General features: G+C 38.8%; 1 protein-coding gene across 1 annotated transcript in view; it reads left to right on the forward strand.

Moving 5' to 3' along the window:
* hiw (highwire) overlaps positions 1-14,612 on the forward strand; it is a 1,788,684-nt gene that overhangs the window by 897,336 nt on the left and 876,736 nt on the right. Inside the window, 1 exon segment of the mRNA XM_067112237.1 lies at positions 1,969-2,117. Coding sequence (XP_066968338.1) covers positions 1,969-2,117 — 149 coding nt within the window.

Genomic DNA, 14,612 nt, shown 5'->3' on the forward strand with positions numbered 1-14,612 from the left:
TAGTGACAGCCCTCTGCTTCTGTTCTATTTACAGACATATGTCGTGATGGCACTAAGTTTGAATGTTGCCATGATCATGATTATTTGACTGCTGATGGCAAAAATTACTCAGTAATTTGCTTTATATAATTATTTCTTCATGAAAACAAGAATTCAACAATAATTTTAACTTTAATATAGTGGTATGAAAAATCCCACAACAGTTTGTCGTGGTGATGCAGCATCACTTGCGAATCCTATTCCCGGACCGTCCTCAGATTTATGAATGCAAATTGATGACGATGTCAGTAACAATAAAAAACATGTCAGTAACAATAAAAAACAGCCCTCTCCAAGATCGATATAATGATTGTATTTTATAGTCTTATACTGTATTTATCATAAAATTCACAAGTTGAATTACGGTTTTGATCATTTATATTTTTGCGTTTTACGGAATGTTTTTGTTGAAAACAAAATTTGTTAGTGAACTTATGGTCTTAATTGTCCCACTATTTTATTATTGATGGTCTTAATATTATCTCACGTTCATTTAACAGTATATTAATATAAATAAACTATAAAATTTAAAAAAAAACATGAAAAAAGGGAAAAAAATGTTTTTGCTGCAATAGTGATGTTTGATTATGCTCCTGACCCTACAGTTCCGAAATCCGAAAAATTCCAAAAACCGAAACGCGTCTGGCCCCAAGGATTTCGGGTAAAGGATTGTGTACCTGTAATCTCAATTTCATTATCTTACTTTTCATTTTAGAGACTCTACTTCTTTTTACTTAGCAATTATGCGTTCATGTCTCAGCCTAGGCATCTGAATTCTATCATTTTTATCATGTTTTATTCTTCATTTTTCATCTTTTACTATGTGCTTTAATTCAAACGTTTCCACACTGGTTTATTACTCATACTCTTTATAAAAATAATGAAATACAGTATATTTATAGGTATCTATATAGATATCACTGGTTAAACCAGACTATGGGCTAAGATGGACACCTTGGTCCCTCTGTCAGTCCGTCCTAACAAGGGTACGAGGACCCCAGTTTGGCCAGTGCTGTTCTAGATCAAAGCTTCATACCGAGTATGATGGGGGTGTGCGGGCGAGATGTGGGGTTCTTACCAATACTAGCTGATGATCTCTAACCAAATGCAAACTGAAGCATAAGCCTGTCTAAAGTAGTGTTTCATATCTGCATGTACTGAAAAGTGCTCAAGGAAAACTGATGAACTCATAAGATTTCTGTAATAAAGACAAATAATGAATAATAAAATAAAATAAAATAAAACATGATATGCTTTCATGGCTAACTTGATATAAACGTAATACAGTGCAGTATACTTTTTGGATTCGTATAACAGTACATACTCACCAGCTCTTTGTTGGGTGAGTCGGTAGAGCTGTGGACTGGTACTCGCTGGGCCGGAGTTCGATTTCCCAGCCGGCTGATGAAGAGTTAGAGGGATTTATTTCTGGTGATAAAAATTCATTTCTTGCTATAATGTGGTTCGGATTCCACAATAAGCTGTAGGTACTGTTGCTAAGTAACCAGTTGGTTCTTAGCCACGTAAAATAAGTCTAATCCTTCGGGCCAGCCCTAGGAGAGCTGTTAATCAGCTCAGTGGTCTTGTAAAACTAAGGTATACTTAACTTTTCTCCAAACTTTAGCTTGTTTGGACATCTGAACGTTGGTTTGGAAGCTACCTTGTTATAAGAGGGAGCATTCTGCATTTTACTGTGCTTCTAAGGGTCATAATTATGATGCATATCATCTTCCTATATACATATCATGATAGGTTGGAGTGGGTTGTGGTCATTGATGCTCTAAAGAATTGAGATGTCTGGATTTTCTTCAAAATTGAGTTTCATATGTTTAGTTGGTCATTTAAATTTAGAATTTTGAAAGTTTTGAAAAATATTATTGAAGGACTAACTGGATAGTATGATATTGATTTTTTAATTTTCTCTTTTAGATGTTGGACCCTTAACACGAATGGTGGTTTCAGTCCTGGATGAATGTCATAAGACATTTGTGTCATGCTTTCATGCTTTTTATCCAACGGGTCAGTTAAAATGGGCATGTTTATGTGATCTTCTTTTTTCAAGAGATGCAATGTCTAAGGTAAGTAAAATTTTTCCTATCTTCATTTCAGTGTTAATAAATTTCTCTAGTAGCTAATTACTATTGACATGAAACACTTCTTGTAGGCTTTTAAAAGTGTTTGTTGTTGCCTTTTTTTTTTTTACCTTTTGAAGCATTGGTTGATTAACTGTAAGGCTCAGTGCAGTCCACTCACCAAATTTTTGCAAATGTGGTTGAGAAAGCACCTCACATATTACAATTTGCGCATCACAAATAAAACCAATTATGGGAGTAAATGTACAGTGGGTTCTCACTAGATTGTGGATCAGCATTCATGCCTTCAGTTAATCGTGGGTTTTTCTGTGGAACATAACTCAAATGTATAGAAGAAAATTCACTAATTTGTAGATTTTTCATAGAACATTATTCAATAATTAATGTATTTTCATGTTACTTTTGTGACTAAATACATTTTTTATGATAAAAAATATTTGATAATTTTCAGATATTAATATTGATGTCAACACAGCAAAAATCAATGAAGTGTATTTTTTTTCAATGCATATTTAAATATTTAGGTACAGTACGTAACTCAGAGAGAGAGGCAGGCTTGTGCAATAAACCAGTTTTCTTCCCAACTTATAGGAGGGACCTCCTTATGGTGAACCCTTCCAGTGGCTACAACTTCCTAAACTGGTTTTCTTACCTTGTTATAGTGGCTACAGCTACACCGCTCAGAATCCTAGTTTTTTATAATATGCATACGTATCATGCACTCATTTGTATGCACCGTGAACTTTTTGGAGTTTTAGTTTCGTATTTTTATATATATGATACAGTAATTGATATTTCATTAATGGTTATGTACAGTACTGAGAGAGAGAGAGAGAGAGAGGTGAACAGAGGTAGTAGGCTCAATCAGCTGATTCTGAGAACGTAAACATTACAAATGGCTGGACAATTGGTTTTTATATACATATTATGATCATGATAGATCAGTATAATAATACAGTATAAATGGATTCTGTAAGTGAAATAACATTTTATTGATATTTAGCTGTGTTTACATTATTAATATTAATATTTGAAAATTACAGTAGTAAATCATTGTAACTTGCACATACATATGCATGCACTTATTGATATGGTTTGTACACTTCTTTTAGTTTCATATTTTTCTGTTTATGATATAGTAATTCATATTTCAATAAAAGATATGTACAGCACTGAGAGAGAGAGAGAGAGAGAGAGAGCTTCAGTACTGTATGAGAGAAAATGGCTGTCTGAATATTGGGGGAACTTGATTAGTTTTCACACGTAGCTGTAAGCCATATATTTTTAAGGGTAATGTTGTGAGAAATGATACTAAAGTGTTTTGGATGATAGTTTAATACTCACAGTCTGGGCTAAATATATATTAAGCACACCCCTAGACTGGGCTACAATTAAGGATAGCCAATTAAAAAAAAATATCAGTGGAAAGAGTAAGATATGCATATACACATGGTATAAGAAAAAGAATTGTGAAAAGTTTTCTTTGCCTTCCAGGGGAAGTTGAAAGTGAGTATTTCCAGCCCTGTGAGGGGCCTCTTCCAAAAGACAGTAGTAAAAATATGCTAATTTTACCAAGTTATAAATGTTTTTTCTGATATTTTTTACATTTTATTTTGTAAGATAATAACTACAGCTCACACAATATCATAATAGATAACAACTAAAATCAGTAACAAATTCTGAGTATATTTATTGTAAAATATTTACGAGACTTCCTGGGTTCGGGAGTGGCATCACATTCTCCCATGACATCTCAAGTCAAGCTGATTTCCTTGTACCCTCTACTGAGCTACCAGACTAGCTGTGTACTAGTTCCCAGAACTCATTTCTGGCCCATGGAAGTGATCTGATCACTTTTCCTGCAAAATTCATTCAAACTGTATGGCACGAAATCTTGAACATATATGTATGTTACCCGGACTCCATTACAAAGTTATATGCAAACGTATGTGTGTGTTACCCGTCCACACCGGGTTAAGGTATACAGTATTTGGTGTTTGAACTATTAAAATAGGCATTTATAAGGATTTTATTTTAGGGTATATTTGGTGTTTGAACAATTAAAATAGGCGATTATAAGTGTTTTTAGAGGGGGGGTTACCAACTTAACGTGTATTTCCGCTTATCGCCGGTGGTTGTTGTCCCTAACCTCCGCAAAAATGCAGGACATACTGTATATCTTTATGGTGGACCTATCACCGGATTGTAGCATTTACCTGCACAGTTACAATTATAAGTTTGAATACTGTTACATCCTCAATTAGAATCAGAAATTGGAATCAACTTGGATCAGAATTCCAACTGCATAGAGACAAAAGGAAATGTTTAGGATAGCACAGTGGCTGAGAAAAGATAAAGGGATATAAAAAGGGCAAAGTATATAAAAAAGATCATTGGAGAAATTAAATGATGGAGGCAGTACTTCGATAACCTTAATGAAGAAAAGGAACAGTAACTGGAGGAAATTTGCGTAATAGAAAGAACATAGAGAAATTAACAGATTGTATCAGAAAGACTAATTAAATTAGTGACATTACTCAGTAATAACACTAGCAGTAGAGTGAAGAGAGTGTTATTTCTATCAGAAGAATTTGAGATAATTGTTGGCATCTATCAGTGATCAGTGCTGAATGCTTTGCAGTTTCTCACACCAATGTGGGAAGTGTTAGTGGATATGTTTAATGGGTGGAAAAGTAAAATGTGAGGATGGGACTCAAAATTATTGCAAGCAAAGTGTATGGTGACTTGAAAGACACAAACGGAAAGTTATTCTCAGGTGAGTGGCCTTGTGGCTGTTTTGGAAAAAGTGCTCAGTATTAAGAAGAGATTTTCAAAGCCCAAAATGTATCAAGAGAGGGGGAGTTGAGAACCTTGCTGTGATAGATGAGGAGGCCATTTATAGGTTTAATATTTGTTGCCTACTGGACACAATGGACTCTAAAACAGTTGAGAGACAGTCAAGAAAGAGAGCAACTGCAGGATGGATGAAATGGAGGTAGATGTCAAGACCATGTACTGGTAAATGTCTCAATAATAGAGAGGGAAGAAACATGCAGTGGGTATATTAGGCTTGTAGTACTAGGCAGCAGAAACGTGGGAAAAATGATGGAGAAGACTGAAGAGATGTGATCATAGAGTGTTAAGATTCATAGTATGAATATGTAGGACTTTCATAATACATGGACCTTACTTTGCATCATCTTCAGTGACCTGGAAAAAACATACTGTACTGTAGTTCCTTTTCTGATGACAGACTCTTGTGCACCTCCTTTTCTCTTTGTCATATCTTGGCTCTCTTTTATTGTACTTGAAATGTAATTTTCTTTACGTTGTGTTTGTATGTCTTACAAATCATCTTAGTGAATACTGTGTTGTATAAATCTTCCGAGAAATTTTTTTTAGCTCTGGTATAGATTATTATAAATTAGGCATGTCATTTTTTGTGGTTTTTGAATTTTCTTTAGGTTTTTCTTTTAAGTAATATTTGATGCAAGTAGCTTGGTATTACAATTCCATTACCAGGCTAGTGTCATCCCAAACATTGTAGTCTAGGCTAGGTTTTTTTACCAGGTAGGAAATTTATGTAAAAAATTTATTGTTTTTTCACAAGGTGAGTTTGATGAATCTACTAATTCGTTTGATCTTATTGAAGATCAAACTAGAGTTGTATCTCTAATTATGATCCAAATCAGTCTTGAATCTTGCTCCCAGTCTGTCTTGTGGAATAGGTTGATATTTGCTGCACTTCCAGTTTTAATGAATTAAAATCAACTCCAGTGAATGAAGTTAATTCTTCAGTTTTAGTTTGTATTTTGGAACAGACCAACAAGTCCACCTTAAGTGATTGCTTAGATAATAGCTATGAGTAAAAGACAAAACAGGTATTTTTATGCAGACATATTAATCATGTATAAGCCAAATTATTTTGTCCTAAAAATCACAGTTTTATTGGGTGGAAGAGAGTTCACTGTTCAAGGGCCAGGCCTAGCTGTTAGTCTGTATGTTTTTTCCAGATTACTTTTTTTTTGTGAATTCTTAGCTGAAGGAGCATGTTCATGAGGATGGGAAAGGATGACACTCATTATAAAAGTAATGGGTTTGGATGAAGAAACTTATTTAGTGTTATCCAAACAGTACATTTCAGCACCTTATTAATCACGTGCCTGGCTTACTATTTAGGTGGGAGGGTGAGCTGCTGAATATCCCAGAATCGTGAGTGATGTAAGTACTTGTATCAGGTAAGGGTCTTTTAGGTATGAGATGAAGAGTACTTGCCATCAGTGTGAGATGTAGAGGTTAGTAGATAGAAGGCCTATAACTTTTGTTAGCTAGGCGGAATTATTGTCAGAGAGGATGAAGATGAATAGCTTCTTCCACTCATAAAACCTGGCCAGCAAGTATGTATTTTAATGTCTGAGTCACATGGTGAAGATCTTAGAGAGTAAGTGTAGATTGGCACCTCAGAGTTCTAGCTCATAAGAATGAAAACCTGTGGATTAGATGCGAGTGGGCAGGGGGTTGGTTGCAGAAGCCAGAAGGCCCCATTATAATATCAGTTAAGATATTGAGTTTTTGGTGAATGATATGTTTATAATTGTTAAATTATTTTATTCAACCAATGCTTGATTCATATTTAGTCTCTAAGTTCATGTAATTAATGTATAAAAAACTCTTCTTACATTTTGAAATAATTTTCATGCCACTTTTTTAACTTCAGCAGATATGTTACAAAAATCCAAACATTTCATTGAATTTCATTCTATCACCTCTGCGAATTAGTTTTTTTGTTCATCAAGATATGTTTTAAGAAGATGGCAAAAAAAATAAAAGGGTGCAATTTTGGGTCTCCAAAACAATTGTAGATAGACAGTTGACTTTGTTTGCATAAGGAATTTTTCACATTAGGAAAGTATTCAGAAAATTTAGGATCAGATAAAAATGGATATGTTTACTCTTATTTTTAAGTACTGAAAAGGCATTAAAAGTGTACGTTTTTAGTTTACTATAAAAGAAACTATTGTTCAGACTTTGCCTGTCCATTTGCACTTTTTTCTGTCCACCCTCAGATCTTAAAAATGGCTGAGGCTAGAGGGCTGCAAATTGGTATGTTGATTATCCACCCTCCAATCATCAAACATACCAAATTACAGCCCTCTAGCCTCAGTAGTTTTTTATTTTATTTGAGGTTAGAGTTAGCCATAATCGTGCATCTGACAATGATATAGGACAGGCCACCACTGGACTGTGGTTAAAGTTTCATAGGCCATGACTCGTACAGCATTATACCGAGACCACTGAAAGTTAGATCTATTTTTGGTGGCCTTGATTATACGCTGTAGCGGATGTACAGAAAACTCAGTTGCGCCGAAGAAACTTCGGTGCATTTTTTACTTGTTTATATTGTAGTTGTTGCTTGTCCTCAAAGGAGTTACCCTTATGATAAGGCCCACTAGACCATAAAAGAGACTGAATATTATTAAGAATTCTCTCGTCGACGGTCTTAGGCCAGTTAGTATCCATGTTGGTACAGATATGATATATAAATGGACTGAAGGAAAGAGGACATTATCCTGCTTGAATTGGCTACTTGGTTGATCATGATCACCTACTCTTCCACAGATGTGGCAACTTTTGTGCAGATAGGCTGAGGCTGCAGCAACATTGCTCTTTTGTCTAGATCATCATTAGGATCAGGCCATGACACCGAAGGCTCCCTTAGTACTGACTGGTCCTAGCATTCCAGCTGGCTTGGGCCTTAACCTCCCCAGGCTGAGAGAATCAGTGACACCTGGTCTCACCCCTGACTTCAATACCAGTAATCCTTGGCATGACACCTTGATGTGCCTGTTCTCACCAGATGGCAAGCACTTTATTAACAAGTGGAAGATGCTGATTAACCCTTAAACGCCGACTGGACCTATCGTATGTCGACTAAAATTGTCTGTCGGGTGCCGAGTGGACGTACGGTACGTCGACTACAAAAAGTTTTTTTAAATATTCGTGGAAAAATAGTTATAGGCCAAGTTTGCGAAAGATTTGAAATCACGCGCCTTGAGGGATGCTGGGAGTTCACGGACCACGCTGTTGTTTTGTTTACAAGCGTTACCCAGCCGTGCATGGGCAAATTTCTTTCTTCTTGCACTACAGAGCATCAGTGACGCATCGTCGGAGAGCGATTTCTCAACGCATTCGTGTTTTGCAGAACTTTGGTGAGTGTTAGCATATTTGTGATGCAACAGGACGTTTGCAGAGATGTTCCAACATCGTCAGGACCGTGAAAGGCGCGTATTGCCTGTCGGTAATGAGCGTGTGAGGCGAGTTGTAGATTTGGATGCTGGAGAGGGACCAAGCACCCAAGGTGACCCAGCTTTTCAACGCCGTGTTGTGCGGCCACGTGTGGCCGAAAGGGACCATGGACCACATCCTGTGCCTTTTACGACCCCTAGGAAGCATCAGGGTGTCCTGAGGGGCATTCGTAAGCATTTGGGAGGCCTCCAAGAAAAGGACATTGATGATTACTTCTTGGAACTCGATCAAGAGCAGGTGGAAAGTCCTCATTTTGATGGCAGTTGGTCATCTAGTGACGAGGACATCACGCTCGATGTCAGTGATGACGAGTATTTGCCCCCAATGTCCGTACGAGAGCCACAGCAGGAAAGTGAACTGGAGTTCAGTGGTTTCAGTGCCTATGAGGGAGAGTCTGAGGAGGAGGAGGCACCGATTGTGGCTGGTGGGGATGAGACAGAAAGTGATGGTGAAAGTGAGGGAGATGGGTCAGTGGGGAGGGTAGGAGTGCGAAGTCGTGCACGCATGGGCCCGTAGAAGGTCGCAACGTCGCGGCAGCTTAGGTGAAGGCCGTTCGTCCGAAAGTGATGAGGGGTGGTTGGAGGACCCCACCCCACCTATCATGCACCCATTCACAGCAGTACCTGGACTGACCGTCCCTGTGCCTCTCACTGCACTGGGATTCATTCGGCTCTTCCTGACATGGGAATTGCTGGAATACCTCGTTGCAGAGACGGCGGATTACACTCGGTACTGCCGTGAGGAACTGCAGACAACGTTGTCGTATCGCTGGCGGGGCTGCAACCTAACGGACATGGTGCATTTTTTGGGGCTCCACATTTTCTTTGGAATGTTGCCTGCTGCCGACGTCAGGCAATATTGGAGGTGGAATTTTTCTTAAGTACCCCCAGTGTGCCCGGCATTATGCCCCGTGATAGTTTCCTGGCGTTGGACAGGTATTTCAACGCCTTCAACCGAAGGGCCATACCCCGGAATAACCCCGACCGCCTCATCTTAGTCCACCCAGTGTTGGAGTACATTCGTGAACGGTGCCAGTCTCTCATGGTTCCTTCCAGGAACCTTTCTTTGGATGAGGGGATGATGCCATACAAAGGGCGTCTAAGTATAAAAGTGTACAACCCCAAGAAGCCAAAGAAATATGGTGAAAAGTTATTTTTTATTACCGAATCCAACACTGGATACGTCGTGGACTTCTCTGCGTAATGCGGGGTCTTCTCCACGCTGTGTGACACTGTCTTTGGTCTTGTGGATCATTTCTGTAACCAGGGATACCACCTGTTTATGGATAATTATTATAACTCGGTATCCCAGGCCCAGGAACTGTATGAAGCAGATGTGCACGTCAGTGGTACCCTTCGGTTGTTGTGTGGCCCCGAATGTCCTCAAGATGTTCGCTAGCCAGCTGCAACATCTGACAAGAGGAGAGACAGAGTGGCGGTGGAAGGGAGATGTCTTCGATATCTGTTGGAAGGGGGTCCGACTCGTGCCCATGATTACGACCAGTCATGAGCCCATCCAAGAAGAGGTCGTTCAGCGGAAGAAGACACGTCGGCAGGGCCAAGTTACGTATGAGGAGTTTAGTGTCCAGTGGCCTACCGTCATTGGGCACTACAATAGGCGCATGGGAGGAGTTGATCTCTTTGATCAACTCATCCAGTATTATCCCTTCACCAGGAGAACCAGGAGGTGGACACAGAAGCTCCTCAAATACCTCCTTCAGTTGGCCCTCCAGAATGCCTACATCCTCTACTGTGGGTACAATTCAGACACCCGGAGGTTGTCCCACATCCAGTTTCTCGAGGTGGCTGGGAATGCCCTCATAAACTTTAATCCTGAGGAGTGGCCTTCCAACACTGCTCCCCTGCCCCGAGCTCCAGATCTGCCCCAAGAGGATAGGGCAGATGTCGCTAGGAGGGCCAACCTCGGTCGTCCTACTCCTGCCGACGCCCCCCTTGATGATGCCGCCCCTGCTGCTGCCACCCTTGATGGTGCCGCCGCCCCTGCTGTCCCTGTCCCTACTGCCGCCCTCCCTCACATTCCAATGTCCCGTCGGATAGTGGACCCTGTGTGTCGGCTGCAGGCAGGGGATCACACACTGGAGTTCCTAGAAGGGTGTAAGCAGAAACGGTGCCGGGTGTGCTATATGAATGGTAGAAGAAGAGACACCTGGTATGTCTGTCGCACCTGAAAGGTAGCACTTTGCAGGTTCGGGGAGTGTGACTGTACCACACTGTGGTCATATATTGGAGTGTGCCTACCTGAGGGACACTGGAGGGCGCAGCGGACCGCTGAAGGGCGGCCCATCTGCAGTAAGGGCGCGCATCTCCCTCCTCCACCTGTACCTCGTCATGTCGAGAGGGAAAAAATGCAAGACTCTTCAATGGAGGAGGGAGAAAACGAGAACAGAACGAAGAGTCAGGATTACGAGTGAGTATTCTGCATTGATTTTATATTTAGTTTTATATTTATTACAAGTTTTTATATATCTGTAATTATTGATGTTTTGTATATTATATCGTTTTATGCAAAAAAAAGTTTTTCACCTGCATTCCTTTTAGTTATGTATTCGTATCAAAATAAAAAAAAAAATATATGTGTATGTATGAATATATATATATATATATATATATATATATATATATATATATATATATATATATATATATATATATATATATATATATATATATATATATATATATATATATATATATATATATATATATATATATATATATATATATATATATATATATTTGGGTATTTTTGGCAAGCGAAAAATCTAACATTCTAGTGATATTCAATCATTTACCTTCATTTTGCAACAAACGGGAAGTCTCTAGCACAATATTTAGATTTATGGTGAATTTTTGAAAACAAACTTTTTCCTTCCCTCCGCGCGGTGTAACTGCTGAAAATCTCAGAATTTCTGTAGTTACCATGTCGTAATTTTCGCACCGTTTCCTATTAGGCCTTACATAAAGTGTTATACATGAAAATATGCGCAATTTCATGTGAAATACAACAAAAAATAACTCATGGTTGTAGCTTTTATCAGTTTTGAAATATTTTCATATAAATCATGGTAAGTGCCAAAATTTAAACCTATGGTCAACTTTGACTCGACCGAAATGGTCGACAGATGCAATTGTAAGCTAAAACTCTTACATTCTAGTAACATTCAATGATTTACCTTCATTTTGCAACAAACGGGAAGTCTCTAGCACGATATTTCGATTTATGGTGAATTTTTGAAAAAACTTTTTCCTTCCCTCTGTGCGCAGTAACTCTGCTGAAAATCTCAGAATTTCTTTAGTCACCTTGACGTAATTTTCGCAGCATTTTCTATTAGGCCTTACATAAAGTGTTATACATGAAAATATGTGCAATTTCATGTAGAATACAACAAAAAATAACTCATGGTTTTAGCTTTTATCAGTTTTGAAATATTTTCTTATAAATCACAATAAGTGCCAAAATTTAAACCTACGGTCAACTTTGACTCGACCGAAATGGTCGAAAAATGCAATTGTAAGCTAAAACCCTTACATTCTAGTAACATTCAGTCATTTACCTTCATTTTGCAACAAACGGGAAGTCTCTAGCACAATATTTCGATTTATGGTTAATTTTTGAAAAAAAACTTTTTCCTTCCATCCGCGCACGGTAACTGCTGAAAATCTCAGAATTTCTTTAGTCACCTTGTCGTAATTTTCGCACCGTTTTATATTAGGCCTTACATAAAGTTTTATACATGAAAATGTGTGCAATATCATGTAGAATACAACAAAAAATAACTCATGGTTGTAGCTTTTATCAGTTTTGAAATATTTTTGTATAAATCACGATAAATAGAAAAAATTTGATCTTCGGTCAACTTTAACTCGACCGAAATGATCGAAAACTGTAATTGTAAGCTAAAACACTTCCAGTCTAGTAATATTCAATCAGTTACCTTCATTTTGCAACAAACAGGAAGTCTCTAGCACAATATTTCGATTTATGGTGAAGTTTAGAAAAAAAAAACTTGTTTTTACGTCCGAGTGTTATGAATTCATGCATCATTTTGTGATAATATTTTCTCTGTGTTGCTTTGATCATTTTACAATTTGTCATATACCAAAATAATCGCAATTTAGTGTACAATACAACGAAAAAAAAAATAACTCATTAGCTTTAACCCTTTTGCTCACAGCGCGATTTGTATACAATTATACATGAAATTTTTTTTTGCCTTGTCATATATTCCAATATTTATATATGATAATGATATTTTTTTCCTTTCTGATGGTTGCATTCTAAACTTCAGGCAATGAGAAAAAAAGGAGCCAAAAATGAACTCTTAATCTTAAAATCTAAGCGTGCTGTGATTTTTTGAAAAAAACTTTTTTCCACTTCGCGCTAACTCCCGAACGCTGCCGGCATACGGGAGACACTTTTGTAAATAGAGGCTCGGAGTTTAAGGGTTAAGGTGGAACTTATGGAAATTTGTGACAGAGCCACCTTCCCCCATACAGAATGGTGGGTAGTCCTTTTGTTGGAATACAGAAATTGCCAGAGGAGACAATCACCCTCCCAGTTGACTTGGCCATCAAGGTGATCACAGCCACCTTTTCCCACTTCGGTGGAAATTTGGTACTTAACCATTCTGGAGAATCAGCACTCCCTCAGAATGGCTTCAGACTTCTGTCTCCTCACCTTTATTAGAGTATGAAGGAACATTTTTATGAATTTGCACTACAGGGCCCAAAGAGAATCATTGAAGGGCTCAGACAGGTTTTCATATTGTTAAGTTCCTCCCCTCCCCATCTGGCATGATCCCTTTGAGAAGTGTTATGATGGAGCTCGGCAAACAAGCTTGTCAAGAAAATTATGCTGTGCCTGTCTTGCTGGGAATTTGGAACCAGGAAACAGCATTCCCAAGAGTTTCACTCTTCCAAACCCTAGAAGTTCTATATAAACCTGGAGACAAATGGGTCTCAGGTTGTCTTAGTGAGTTACCAAAAGCAGACGAGGGCCAATAACAATAGCAACAGCAGCAGCAGAAGAAGCAACAATAGCATTTGTAATGGAGAGAGGTGTCTCCACCAAGGGAAAGGGAAAGACATTCTGAGAATGCTCAGAAGGACTTTCCAGATAGGGGGTTGACTGTCTGTATGCCACACAGTGAAAGTCATGCCCTTGGGGACACACCTCTTTAATGGATTAGGGTGGCAATGATTGCATCTTCCCCCACACCTCAAGGATTTTTCCATAAACTTCCAGGGAGAAATATGTGCTTAAAAGGCTTTCCTAAAGGGAGCTAGGACATGTTCTTCCATCACTAGGCATGCCTCTTCAGTGTCCCCAGTTTAAACTGCTGAGAAGAGGGTGATCCTCAATCTATCAGGCCTGAACAAGCGCATCATGTGCTGGAAGTTCTGGATGACAATCATTGTCCAAGTATATTTGGACCAGGGCCATGTCTTTCAGTCTGAAAGATGCATATTGACATATCCCTCTCTTAGCCATGTAAAATAAGTCTAATCTTTTGGGCCAGCCCTAGGAGAGCTGTTAATCAGCTCAGTGGTCTGGTAAAATTAAGGTATACTTTTTTTTTTGTTCCCTATGTCCCTTCCTATGGTTCTGGTTAGGGTAAGACAGAATCTGGGTCATGCCTTTTGGCTTGAACATTGCCTCAAGAATCTTCACAAAATTGTTACGATAGTAGTTTGAAAGCTCAGACAAGAAGGAGTTCAACTAGTGGCCTACTTAGATGACTGGCTACTCAGGGTGACCCTCAGGAGTAAGTGCTAACAAGACCTGCGAATGGCAGTTGAGAGAATCCAGTCAAAAGGTTTCCTGATCAACTGAGAAAAATTATGCATTACACCCAACAGGTGTTTTGTGTAGCTAGGGCTTCACTGGGATGCACTTGTGGCTGGTTGTCTCTTCTCAGCCAGACTTGGCCCAGGATCAGGAAAGATCTACAAAGGTTCCTGGCCCAAGCCAGTTGACCTGATCCTCAATTTGCAACTGAAGGACATTTAATAGTTACTCTACCTGTGGACCTTAAAGGGTGCTCTAGCTATACAGGTCAATCTGACTCCCCCAGCCATGCAGTTAGCTAGGGAAGACCATTGGGAGGATTATTGGATAGCTGGAAGATAGTCATTGGTTTTCGAGGTGTCATAT

Source organism: Macrobrachium rosenbergii, chromosome 2 (genome assembly GCF_040412425.1).
Source record: "Macrobrachium rosenbergii isolate ZJJX-2024 chromosome 2, ASM4041242v1, whole genome shotgun sequence".
Lineage (NCBI taxonomy): Eukaryota > Metazoa > Arthropoda > Malacostraca > Decapoda > Palaemonidae > Macrobrachium > Macrobrachium rosenbergii.